The sequence below is a fragment of the Coturnix japonica genome, chromosome 1 (assembly GCF_054131305.1).
Source record: "Coturnix japonica strain WE chromosome 1, WE-NBRP24, whole genome shotgun sequence".
Taxonomy (NCBI): Eukaryota; Metazoa; Chordata; class Aves; order Galliformes; family Phasianidae; genus Coturnix; species Coturnix japonica.
Window position 1 is genome coordinate 65031479 of NC_140663.1, and position 14562 is coordinate 65046040.

Sequence of the window (14562 nt, forward strand, 5' to 3'; positions counted from 1 at the left end):
TCCTTCATGAGATTTCCTTCTACTAGAGAAAGAGGGTGAACAGACAGCTGTCCATCTCCACAAAGCAAAGATGGGAAACAGCACGCCGTCAATGCTATTTTCACCAGTAGCAGAGCAAGAGTTGAAAAGAGAAACATTTGTTTTGAAAATCTGAACTGGATGTATTTTCTGTCGCTTACCAGACATCACCCAGCAGTATCAGTTATGCTCCAAAGGAGTATTTTAAGAGTGGTGATATCCAATAATGTACAGATCCATTATAAATATTACACACAATTCTTCCTTTCCCTATAAACTAAGTTACCCAAGCATACTATGTACCTAAAGTGATAAAACTGAGTTCACAGAGTCTACCATAGTGAAGAATTCTCCATCAGACTTTCTGAAGCAGTTGTTTAAATATATATGTGTATTTAAATTTGGAAAACAAATTTAGTTAGTCTTGGTCAAAACTTCAGATTTCATGAAAATTACCAGCTATTGTTGTCAGTTTAAACTCAAGGAGAGCTCTATTTTTTACATTCCTCCTTCCCTCCACACAGTTCTTAGCAGGACTTTATTGAGAGAATAAAACAAATCTGGAGCAAGGATTTTGTGTAAAATTAGCCTATAAGATTTGACAATCAAGGCTGCCATCTGAGTGCAACAAAAACCTTGGGTAATATAAACCAATAATTCAACAGGATGAGTCACCAACTGAAAGGTTACAAGAATAATGTAAGGGTGAAGCCATGAGAAAAATTTATTCACGAATGCAGATTCACATCTACTCTAGAAAAAAAGAGAGATCTGATCATTAAGTTAGTCTCTGGATTCAGTAGATATATGTGTAGCTATTTCTATTTAGAAATTGTTTCAGCATTAGCACTAAAGAAACTGAGCTACCTTGTGTCAGGGCCCAAAGCTGCAGCCCCCACAGAAGGCTTGTAAAGAGGAATGGAAAACCAATTTTATCTCAAGATTACTGGGGAGTATCTCAGATTTGGCATACTGTCAGAAACAAACATGAAATCTACCTAAGATACTAAGGTTCTCAAATTAGAATAATTAGGTTAATTGCCAATAATCTTCATGTAGGTCTAGAAGCCTACAAACCAAACAGAAATACTTCATTAAAATAGAAACAAAAACACTAAACACCCTCATTTATTACATATAACACAAATACAGTCATTACATTCCTGTTACAGGTTTATACCTAGTTATATCTAAGTCCATTCTTCCTTAGTCTAGCAACCTATCCAAATATACTTTTTGATTAACACTTTCTCATTTTATGAAATGACTCTGTCCTGAGTTAGTAGATTGTATGTACGACACAGTACCACATGTTTCTGTACATAAATCAGTCACTTTTTATGATGGAATAATATTTGGTGCTGATAGCAATACTACATAATTTATATATACTTTGATCTATTTATACAGTTTTATATACTTTGATGTTTTCAGGTAATGAAGATTCCTATGAACTATTCCTAATGGAAATCACTACACAGTTAAATGAAAACAAAAGAGACCCTTTCTCTCAAGGGTTTCATCTCTTTGTTTTCCAAGTACTTTTTCTTTCACCTATTAAGCTGTTAAAAATACTACAATGATACAGGAATTCAGTTACATGCAGTTAACCATTGTGATTAATTTAAGCTTAAATTGTAATTGTAAATGCCATGACCTACCAAACTTATTTGTTATTAGTGACATACTACTATGTTTCCTTTTAATATGAATATTTCTGCCAGCCTAGCCACCATGTTCACCTGTGGAATTCATTACATGGGGGAGACACTAACCTCTCACAGGTATAACTGTGTAGTGATGAAAGTGTTCCTTTTTCTCAGTGTTTGGGAATTCCATAGGCCATAATTCCTCTTGTACAAAAAGATACTCTACATGTGTGTGGACCGGTATACTTATTCAGACGTCTCATTCCCTTGCTGCTGTACAGATCATCAAAGCCTCCAGAATGACCATCATCTGAATTTACCTACACCTATCTCACTTGCTGATCTAACTCTCAATATCAGTCTTGGATTAGTAAGTGCTGTATTATTATTCTGACTTTTAGTAAATCTGTATTTAAGAAACCCTGAGATTCTATGGGGAAATAATAAGCTACTTTTTCCTCCTCTGAATTTAGCAGTCTGAACTATTGCATTTACCTTTACTTGCCCTGTGTGCTCTTAGAGACCATCTAATTTCAGAGCTCAGTGCTTAATTGTACAATTCCCACAGTCTCAGCCTGAGATGCCCTTTGTCCTTAACACTATGCATACAGCCTCCAGGAGAAGGGAAGTTAAATAATTTTAACCTTTATAACCACTGCTTTAATTCTCTGAACCAAATTCTCTCTTTGGAAGATGCAAAAGGAGAACCTCCTTCTGTAAGAGATGGACTTTTCTGATCCTGCAGCAGATACCACAGCTGCCACAGTGTGTTACTGGTCAAACTCCCAGTACATTATACTGGTATGGGAGAAAAAGATTTACTGAGGTACTTACTGATGTAAAAGCTGAGTGTTTTTGCTGATTGACTTCCCCGAACTTCACAAGAGCCAGAGGAGCTAAATGTTGTTACAGACAACTTATATTTTCCTGGTTCTTTCAGTTCAGCGACAAATTTGTGAGTGTCCTCACTGACTGTTAGAAGTTCTGTGGAGTTCTCTAAATCAGGGGGGAAAAATAATTGTGGATTAATTGAAATATGAAAGGCTCCAGCTACTGAGAAAATGATTTATATCAGAAATGCTAATACAGTTTCTGCTGTGGGATTTAAAGGTATCCAAAAGAACTGGATTTATGTGAGTAGTTTTATTTCTTGCAGTCAGAACAAGAGTAATTAATGACCAAGGTTGCAGTGTAGGAGTACAATAGCAATAAACCCAGGACAAAATTTCGTTCAGCAGTGGGGATGAAAAAATAGGGTTTCCATGACTGCACAAGTGAAAAAGAGCAAAGCATAGAGGAAAAGGAATTTCCAATTCTATCACCTTCTTATTCTGGGAAAACAAAAACAAAAACACAAGTATTTATCCTAACTGAGGGAATACTTATGAAAACTGTTTATCTGGAAGTCAAATTCATTTTGAGAAAAAAAGATTTTAAAATAGGATACCTGTAACTCACATGGCTACTCTATTGTACCTCCACCACTTGAAATTTCTCTCCATTCTTCTTCACCTAGCCTCTTTTTGGCCTAAGGAATGCATTCAGTCGCTCTCCTGAGACAACTGTTAACCTGAATGCAAAATGACTTTTCTGAACTCCCTTCCAGTCCAGGTCCCCTTGTGAACATTTCTCAAGGGGCAGACAAAGCTTTATGAAATAATGTACCTTCTTCACCTCCAATTTCCATCAGCTTGTTTCTCCATTTTCTGATACAAGAGTGGATTTACAATAACCGCGGTGTAAACAGTGCAGCAGTATGCACAGCAGTATAAATCTTATTTAACAAAAGAGTACTGCAAACTATGATTTACCACACCTTCCTTATTTTAGTTTTAAACCCAGCCAGAAATGCATGCTATTCAATACGAGAACCTTATTAAGATACAAAGAGATCTAACAAAGTCCTGTGAGGCACAGTTCTAGGTAATTAATAATGTGTGAAGGAGACAAACCCACCAATAGAGTTATAGAAAAGGAGTATGTATGAGAAGTGTATAATGCTCAGTTTTACCTTCCCTTTCAATATTGATGTGGAAACCATCAAAGGCGGTTGGTGGCTTTGGTGGTAACCAAGTCAGAACCATCTGTACAGGAAGGAAAGGAGCGGGTTCTGCTGTGAGTTTTCCAGATGCATTTCCTTCACTGGTCCCATAATCCTTGGGAACTGCATTGACAAACTCCTCTTCACCCTCCGATGATTCAGCTTCATTAGACCACCAATATGGCTGTGATGTGGTTTCGTACTCAGTACTGTTAGAGCGGTAATCAGGCCAGGCTGCAGTTGTGTTCTCTACAGGAATTTCAGATGGGTCACTAGAAAAACGACTCAGCTTCTCTTTGCCTATGATTTCTTGTTGTCCCATGAATGATTCTTCTGCAAAATTCCCGCTGTGCTCTTCCCAATTGTTTCTGTTGATTGGCACAATCAGAACAGAAATGTTTCGAGGTGGGTAAGGAACTAAAAGAGAAGCAAAGGTTAATCTTTTAATAGGTGTGTTCTGTTTACCTCTGCCAGGTGTTTATTCCCCAGGGAAATATTCTTTGCAGGAAAATGGTATATCAAGGATATTTTTAAATAACCTGTTCTTCCTAAGATTTGCCCTTCTATTACAAAATTACATAGCAGAAGTGATTCCAGTAGGATCAAGATTACTGAAAATTCATAGAAAGACTACGACTCAAGAATAGCATGATGCAGAGTAAACATGAAGTCGACATAAATCAGACTTCAGTGCTAACACAGCAACAATGCTACTTAACTGTGAATTTGAAAATGTGGGTCTTGATTTACTGTGCTTTCCACAATCTCTTGATAACAGAAAAAAATGCCTCTGTAGAAATGAACCAAAAAAATACATACAAAACTAATGTATGACATGATTTATACTTGAAAAGCATGACCTTCTTGCTGCCATAGGGCTTTTCATATGCTCTTAGTAGACACCTTTTCACAAGCACTGAAGATCATTTTAAATTTTAATAGTTGTGAAAGCTTGATCTCTAGATATGGATCTCCAGAAGGCAAATGGCACGCAAAGAAGTTATTTCTGCTTATGCCAGCAGGTGAACAAAAGGCACCATAATTGCTTGCCTGTATGCATTTACCTGTGGATAGCCTCTGCAAACATTTTGTCTGACATATTTTAAGCTGGCCCCTTATGATCTACTGATTTGTTCACCTCCCCTTGCCCAAGCCACAGCCACTAATACAAAAACAGACACTACAGCCTCATACAATTCACATACAGAAGGAGGGCTGGGAAGGCAGCAGGAATGAAAAATGTAATTCTATTGGTTGCCTTCTGATTTTGCCACTAGTTCATTTCATTTTGGACACTGGAAAATGTCTGTGGTCCAACAGAATAACAGGAAAGTTTTGGGAATCATCCCAGGACCAAATTAAATTAGTTCTGGACCCTGAACAAATGCAATTTTCAGCTTTTGCAGCATTGTTGTCTTGGAAATTAAAAGCTCATGCTTCAGGGCATAAGCTGGCCACCAAGTGGGGACACTGTGATGCTGTTTTTCTCCATGAGAGAAGACTGAACAGTGAGGAAGGCCCTCTCCAACCGTTTAGCTATGATTCACTGTGAGAGGAGACAGACCAAAACAGATAGATCAATATCATTCTCAGTGTGACGTTCCTGTGGTTCAAAAATTAATTCCTAACATAAGACCAAGGATGTCTCATGTGAAGCAAAATTTATGTTCTAATAAACCAACTTTGTAATAGAAACCCTCATACAGATTTCCTCTTGTGCTATATTGCACACATAATTCCACTCCCTGCCTGCCCAGTACCAGCTGCAGCATCCTCCTCCCACATTCCTGGCCAGGAGCAGATCCCATAACTGGTGCCACACAGCCCCTCCTCCATGTGCAGTCAGCCTCCTCCTATGGCAGAGAGGAAAACAGATACACAGACATGGAACAAGTGGTACACAGTCATTTTCTTTACCTGTTCTGTGCTGCTTGGGCTCATGCCTAACCCCGCTGTATTCCACTAGCGTGCTTTTGTTGAAGGTTGCTTCTGATACCAACTGAAATGTGATGTTACTGTAGCATATACCCGGCAGCCAGTGATTGAAAACGGTTTTACCTTTAAAGAAATCTGCAGAAGGTTTAAAAAGAAAAGATATATTTTTTTTTAATTAAAGAAAAAGAATAAAAGAAAAAACAAATCAAATGTTTGCTTTCTGATAATGCAACTACACATGCTGAAACAGCAACGTTTCAGATGTTTTAACATTGCTCAGCCTAGTCTAAGACATGAAATACTGATAATTCAGTTTACCAACATTTTCTCTGGATGTGAAAACCACATTGCTGCCCCAGCAAGAGAAATAAGAACTACATTCCACAGGAAAAGCAACTCAACCAGGCAACCTGCTCCATGTGACACTGAGCATCTCAAAGAGCACCTGACAATTCCTGCAGACCTTTAACAATTGCACGCAAAACCCACTTTGGTCTGGTGCTGACTGAGGTACAGTGTTCAGAGGAAAGAGGAGATGTTCAAAGGGCTATCCACAGAGCAGCTGGTCACCAGCCGCAGTCTGAGAACTGAGCTCACATCCAACATCAGTATGTGTGTGGGCTGAAGAGATGTTGCTTAAGGCAATTTAGCTGTGTGAAAGAGTATGCTTGCTCGTTAGGGACTTTTTTAATTCAAGGTGACTTTTTTATTTATCAGCAGCTGCAGCAGTAGTATTACAGCCTCTGTATATGAGCTCTGAAAGAGAAAAATTGCTGCTTGTATCACCTTTGTTCCCTGTAAAAGGGTCACTTGTATTTAGGACTATGATCCAGAATCTCCATTCCCAATATCTGGCATTTCAGTCTTACAGATGTTACCCTAATTCTGCTATGCACTGAATCAGTGACACCAAAGTTTTCCATGCTCCTTCTGGAGGTGGGAATCTCCCTCTGCTGACTCCAGAGAGAGCTTACAGTGACCAAGCTGCTACACTGGAAGCCTTCCTTCTATCACTGAAATTCAATCTATCACCTACTGGACTCAGAGGCAATATTGACACCACGCTGTATTAAACCAGCTGGGGTTTGGGACCTGAAGAGCACGCAGTGCCTATCACCTCTTAGGTGCTTTCTGTAGGACAACCCTTTACATCTTTCATATAAATGCTGTGCTTAAAGTTCCTGCACAACAGAAAAGCAAAGGGAAGTTCAGATTTTAGCAAAACTTAAAAAATAAAAAAGGGAAGCAGAATTTGTCCTTGTTAGTCTATTTAGATGGCTAGACTGATTGCTGAAATTCTTTAGATTGACTGGCTAGGTTATTAGATTGCTTGTCCTTGGCTGAACTGTTCTAAGAAAGATGAAATTGAAAAATGCAGCAGGTTTATTAGCTCAGGAAGAACAAAGAATGATAGAGTAATACACAATACTACGCAGCATAGAGTGTCACTCAGTGCTACCAGCACTATGTGACTTCATAGTGATACAGAGATATCAGCTTCAAAGTCTTTCCCAAGAATCAGTTGTACTGAAAGCATTTCCCAGATAAAGGGCATCTCTAAGCTCCCCCATCAGCTACTCACAAAGAGAAATCAGGACCAGAAAGGAGGAATAGGGAATTGATATTTTCAACCACTACAGAGGCAGAATGTTACCCATTGATTTCAGCAAGTGTAACTAGAAAGCTAAAACATATCTTTGTTAGCAGGAATAGTTAGTGGAATAGTTTCTTCCTACCTTTGTACAGCATTGTTCTGTAGTCTTTTCCTTCCCAATAGCTTATATTTACCCTGGTAAAAACATTGTACTTCTCTGGGTATTGAATTTCAAATAGCACTCCTGTTTCTGGAGATGGTTTGTAATCATAGATAGAAACACTGCTCACAGGAAGGGGTTCTAAAGGATACACAAATAAAGGAAAAAAAAGGCAGAAAGAAGCAGATTAATAGACAAACCTATAAAAACAAAATCAAATGAAGGAATGGTTTTATGTGGAATGACACAGGAACTCTCAAATTTCCTAGGTGACATCTGAGGCTTCACAGAGGTCTGGGGCAAAACCACATGGGATTATGTCAAGGCCAAGGTTATGTTCCCCCCCACACAACATGTTCGTGCACTGAATGCTTTTTTAGAGGAAAAAAACCCCAAAACATTTTAACAGGAAGCTGTCCTTATTTGCAGAGGAGCAGGCATAAAAGTCATGGTTGAAATCACAGTAATTACTTAAGCACTCACAGTCATCACCCCATCAAGATTTTCTTCTTCAGCACTTACTGATCAAGTGCCAAGACAAAAGCAACAAACACTTGAAATTAATCATAATTTTGGCACTAATCTGAACTTCTAAGATGAGCTAAGAAATGCATCAGTGTGACAACCAGAGGAAACTGTCTGAATTATGGTATTGTTCCTGTAAATATTCATTTATATATTTCATGAGTAATTATACAGTCCTGATTCCTAATGTACCTGAGATGGCCACCATCTTTAAAGTACTCATCCACACCATGCTTCTAAAGGATACAGCAGCACCATTGCTGTTATGTTACAGATGAAAAGCTGAGGTACAGGTTTACCCAAGGGCATGGGGGTAGCCTGCACACAGAAGGCAGGTAAGTACAGAGCTGCCAGTCTACTGCTTTCAGCTCTGACCATGGTGGAGCTATAGAAAGAACAATAGCAAATGCACTTTCACATGCACTCTAGAAGAAATGATAGCAACTACACGTTGGTTAAGAGAGCTAAGCAGCTATTCAATACAGGGTTCTAATTTTACTCAGTATTAGTCATATTAATGTATTTTAATAGAAGTAGTTAATACACAACTATCAGTAGTTATGTCCACATCCTTTTAGGTATTATCATGTTGATTTAGATCTTGTGCACAGCAGGGAACAGATTGAAAAATTCTATGTTCTTTAGCATGGTCTCACTACACTCTTGCAGAACACATTTGAGTACAAAGTTCTTTTGAATACAACTTTCTCCAAAGAGCACACAGTCATGACAGGCAGAAGAGAAGGCAGATGAAAACAGCGGCACCAGCTTCAAAAAGGGAATTGTGTCACAGCAGGTAGACGGAACAGGGTAATCGAAGATGGAAAAGCAAGCCTGCTGCACAAATAGAAATTAAATCCCATTTGCTAGCACAGTATTTTCATGATTGTACTAAGCTTCCATTGACGATAAGATGTGAAGAAGAAAAAGCAACAAAGTATAGAAAACACAACCACAAAAATAAATCTCAGCCCAGGTCTTAGGGAGGAGTTGTGTTGCCCCTGTTAACTTTGTCAGAACACCAGAATACAACACTGTGGGACTTCTAATTTATTTCTCACAGCAAATATGTTTTGTTATCTTCAGGTAACTATCACTATATATGTATGTTAGACACTGAGAAATAGAAATTTCAGAGCTCACTGATACCAAGAGGCACAGCAATGACAGAACCTGTGAAAATCTTGCTGACAATTTGTGATAGCCTAGAAATAAACGGGAGCAAAGACGGTCATGGGAAACAATGCCTACCCTCTTCTTTCTGCTGAATCTCTTTCCATCACTTATTCTGAAATAAACAGTTGAGCTGGCAATCCCCATGACCCGATACTTCATATCACATTTCACAAAGCACATGATAGTGGTTCAAATGTCAACAGCAATCTCTACATGGCACAGCCCTTACAAGCAGCCATCTTTCATGTTAGCAGGCATGTCCCAGGCTTCTGCTATCTCATTCCAATCTTGGTTTCCTTATTTCTGAAAGAATTACTGAAACTTCCCTGAGTTAGTGATTGAATTACCCAATTTATTTCTTCCTACAACAAATCAAATAAAAGATGGGAGTTACATTCATTTTTAATCTGAATGATTTTTCCTCCTGATGTCTTGATACAATTAGCCAATAATTGAATTAAACGGTAATCACCACAGACTCTCTTTCTTGTTGTTATCTTCCGCTTACTGACTTCTCCTTGCTCATGGCTGATGCTAGCAGAGTAGTTTGACTGATATAATGCAATTTAAAGAGTCTTCCATTATCTTCCTTCCTTCAGCACCAAATATCCACATCAAAAGCTATTTGCACACTGTGAAATTGAAAGGATACTCAGCAGATAAAAATCATGTTCAAGTTTTTCACTTACTAACAGTTCCTGGGGTTATTAAAGCTCAAGGAACATGTAAAATGTCACTCTTCAACATTTATACTTATAATTCAGAACATAAACAGTTTGGTCTTTTTCATAGTTTCAGATAGAGTATTCAGGATTCAGTTTTCCATAGGTTTTATTGGTTCTCAAGAAATAGCTTAAATAAGGTATGATCTAATACGTTCATAGGAAAAAGTAGAAGCATCAATGATATTGATGTTGAAAGACATATTAAGGAAGGAACTATAGGATTTTAGTTTCCCTTTAGTAACATGTTTAAGGCTCTTATTCTGTGCTCAGTGTCTTTATTTTTAGACATCTAGACTATATTAAACTCATATAGACAAGCTTGCAGGACCAAGACTGAAGTTCCTTTATTCTAATCTCACATTCTGCTGCTCCTGAAGCAACTGTTTTCCAGTTATAACTGTTTATGGGAGATTTAACTTCTGCATTTCTCCTGAATATTGCCACATTTTGCATTTAGCACATACCTTGCATTATAAAAACAGATAACATAATAAATGCTTCTAGCCTCTCCCTCAAATGCTCTGGCAAATTCTGGAGGCTAAATCCTCCATAAACACATTCAATCTGTGCCAGATACATCCATGTTTTAGGTGGTTTTTGCAATTCAGGGGAGGAAAAAGGACATTGAAAATAAGTACCAGAGTCCAGGCCAAATAAATTTGTTTTTAATATTCACAGACCTGCCTCTATAGAGAGGGAACTGATGTTTTGTTAATGTAGCAGATTAGATATAGTATTACACGTGGCTGGATGAGATGGGAATTAGATCAACTGTCTTGCTTCTCACACTCAAACCTAGATTAATCATGGCTAATCTTAGTAACACAACTCTCCAAAGAGAGAAGTCTCAATACTGGAGTGATGTAAATCTTACAGGTAATGGCCTTTAATCACATGAAGAAGCTGTGAACTAGGTAATATCATCACCAGGATGACACTGTTTACCTATTTGCATCACTAATGGGAGTAAGCCATAGCCAGTACAAAGTTTTCATTTTGCTGTAAACTTTAGGGACAGTTTTATCTCTTGTTAAAAGGCAACCAGTTTTGAAATTTAATAGCTGCTGTTTAATACTTCAAGAACATAACGTTCAAGTTTATGATATGTAATAGAGGATATCATGTGTAACTGCTTACAAAAGTGGAATGTAAGTGCAAGTGGTATCTGAGCAATGATGCAATTTCTATACTGCAGTTTCTAGATGCCCACATAAGATGACAAATATGAAGACCACACAAACCAGAAAATAACACTGGCACAGCAAAATAGGGTGCTTCTTAGTACTGAACAGATTTGGGCCAATATCTTATATCAGCCTTCCAATGGCAATTATGTCAGGGAAAAAAAAAAAAGAGAGATTCATCTTGTTACAATTCTTTTGTTTCTTAATTCTCATTTTCCCTTAAAAGAGAATAACATGATCTGTTTACTGGGGAGACCACTGTGCTAAGGGATCTAAAAGTTCTAAGTTATGTTACATATTGAGGCTCCCGTGAATACATAACCTTTTTAAAGATGTGCCACATCATCCTTTAAGACAGATATACACGAATGGCATTAGTTCTATTTTTCATTGGGAAAAAAAAAACCACAAAAAACAACCAACAACCTCTGAATCTCCTGCTTCAGCAGCTCTGATCCATCAACAAGCTGAAGGCATGGATTTGATCTGCTGAATCGCTTCCTGCAGCATCTGGCACAATGACAAACAAGCATTAACGAGGGATAATACCAATTACTTTCTAGAAGCGGAAGAGATCACAGTCCCAGGCAGCAGGCCTTCTTGGTCTCCTGAGAAGAATATTTTTTGGTAGCAGACAAAGAGGCAGAATTCACCCTAAAGGGAATATACTTTATGGTGATCTATGTAAGGAATCATTGGCTTTTAAAACAATGAGAAATTCACCAACGTAAACTACTAATCTCAAGCTAAAATAAAAGTCAGGCAGAGTTCTTCTTAATTATCCTCACACACCCTGATTTCTCCAAATCCTGCAAGAGATTTCTTTTCCTACAGCACAAAACAGCTTTGCAGTGTACTGTTTTCCCCATTTTTTACAAGTATTTTTTTATCACCACAACAATAAAATTTCAGTGAAGAACAATAACAACAACAGAAACACAACCATATGATTGTGAGTCACCCCAGAAAGAAAATGCAGGCTGAATGAGAATTTTAAGCACTGATTTTGAATCCATATTCCTTACTTCTCTCATAAACTCATTTAAAATGAACTTTATCTCTTGCAAGTATTTTTTTTCAAAACACTGAATTAATGAGATAAATTCTGGAGTCACTTGCTGTCAACCCCAAGCTCCAGTAACAATAGAAGAAAGCAGAGTGAAAATAGTTGTTATCATTTCCATATATTAGTGATTTCTGAACTTGTCCAGACTGAAAACTGAAAGGATGGTCATATATTATGCACAACAGAATTGCTCACACAGGAAACTGGCCAGGGTGGCAACACGCTTATTATTAGCAGTATGTGCTCAAGATGTCACTTCATCATTTTCTCCCTCAAGTGCAGTTACTGAGACCATAGCTTTCCTATAGAATCATCAGAACAATTGCTTTTATGTGCTTAGACTTTATTTTAAAGGTTTCCTCACTACAACTTGAATATGCCCTAATCATCCTATGTTTCTAAAAGTCCCAGCTCAGGAAGCAACCCGAGGATGTGATTGTGCTCAAGGTTACAATATTCTTAGGCTCTGAGAAGAAATAATCAAGTAAATAGGTCACACTTTGCATTAGAACAATCTGGCATAGAAAATCTAAACAAATACATCCCACAGTTTGTGGTGTTGATTAACCTGAGAAACCTCTGAAATTATTTCTGTTGAAGACAAGAAGAAAATGAACTCTTCTGTCTAGTACAGAAGGCTTAAGTTCACAACAGAAGCTTCAAATGATAACATTCATATGATAACATTCATATGTGCATATATATATACTTACATAATTTTACACATCTACATTTTTATATAAATGTACATTTATGTGCAAAATATTAACAAATTTACAAATATAATCATAAATACATACATATATAGACTGTGCATTCAGTTAGCTTTGACATCATTTTTCACTTGGAAAATCACTTCTCTCCCATGCAGTGACCTTTGAGGGATAAACCAAAATATCTTCCCTGACTTGAGTGGGATGAAGCTTCAGCTTGCAAAGAGATGTACTTTTTTCTTGCCAATAAGCTGAGAAGCAGCACATCACTGAGGGATGTGAACAGGAAAAAATAAAGTTCATCAAGAAAGTCCACCAGAAAGCAGAGTTCTTTTGTGACTCTTGTTGAATTTATGAGTAGGTAATCTCTTTGAAGGACTTTGTTCTCATTTTGAAATGCACAATTTGAATATACACTGCTGTGTATGATGTTCAGGTCTCCAGCACATGGCCAAGCTGAAAGACATCATCTCTCTGCACTGAACACCCTGCAGATGTCTGGAGAGCCCAGAAAATTATTGTGAAATATTGAAGTATATCTTTGGGAATTACCACACTGGCATCACTGAGTATCCTACTTGATTTATCTTGCGATTTAATAATGAATAGGGCCAATCTACACTGGCAAAGCTCTCCTGACACCAATGAAATTAGAACACAAATTAATTTCGTCCTGGATGCTATTCACAAACTACCAGTACTTGTCATATGTGAGAGATTGATAGAATAAATTAGATAGTTATGTGTCTTTATACAGTTAAAAAACTAAGGAAGTTAAAGAAGTAGAAAAAGGATACAGAATGAAGAAAAATATGAATATATCATCATTATTATCTGCCAAAAATGCAAGTTGTCAGAAAAAAAAATAATGATGTAAAGTGGGCAGATGGACAATGCTAATAATGATTTCTTTTAAAGTTCCAAAACAAAAGGGAAAACAAATATTGTCTAGTGAAGTTTTTAATAGTCAGTAGTTATTACAAGAGTTTAAAGAAGCCTTCTCAGAAGAACTGTATGGAAATAGCATGAACTTCTAATTCCAAATTTACTTTCATTCCTTCACCCTTGTATTTGAAATGATGAGCTAAGCATTAACCTGTCTAAAGGAAAATATCAGGAAGAATGTTGGGTCCTTTGCATTGTGGAGGAAATCTACATCATTCCTATAGGATTTAGTACGGCACCCTTCAATGCCGCATGTCAAAATGCCCTTTCTTTTCAGAAACATGGTTGTTTTTCTGTTGAGACAAACAAAAAGCTTAATAAATGTGACAAAAAGGGAATCAGCTTCTCAAGCAGCGCAGGCACACTGCCAAAATCACTAGTCCTTCCAAGGTCTGGGTGAGCAGTAGAAGCCACAGCAGGAAACCCTGGGAAGCTGCCAGAGCACCCGCATAAGACAGGTGGTGAAAAGGGGTGAGGTGGGCTCCTTTCCATTGGGAAGGGCACCGTTGAGCCTTGGAGGACTGAGAGTGACGTGGGATATGCTTGTTGGAGCTGGCAGACTCACATTTGTTCAGGAATGACTTCTGTAAATCGTGTGAGCCAGAGACTGAGTCTGGGATTGGCTATGATAGGCTAAGAGACACTAGTTCCCTTCTTCCATCAGAGATTCCCTACACAGGAGTGCCATTCTCCACCTGCCATCCTGGATCACACCTGACTCTGCTACCAGTGACCCTGTGGGCTCTGGAAATCAAGCAGCAGTTAGCATTGCTGCATGACTGCAAGAGCAGTGTTCTAATACCACTGAAATACTTGGTGAGGAATCTGTTC

At 37.9% G+C, this 14562-nt stretch overlaps 1 protein-coding gene across 2 annotated transcripts in view; it reads right to left on the reverse strand.

The window, feature by feature from the left end:
* PTPRO (protein tyrosine phosphatase receptor type O) overlaps positions 1–14562 on the reverse strand; it is a 145002-nt gene that overhangs the window by 47170 nt on the left and 83270 nt on the right. For both annotated transcript variants that reach the window (XM_085543395.1, XM_085543389.1), the window contains exons 3-6: positions 7380–7538; positions 5626–5778; positions 3679–4125; positions 2502–2663 (exon numbers count right to left, since the gene is read on the reverse strand). In XM_085543395.1, coding sequence (XP_085399521.1) covers positions 2502–2663; positions 3679–4125; positions 5626–5778; positions 7380–7538 — 921 coding nt within the window. The remainder of the gene's footprint in view (positions 1–2501; positions 2664–3678; positions 4126–5625; positions 5779–7379; positions 7539–14562) is intronic.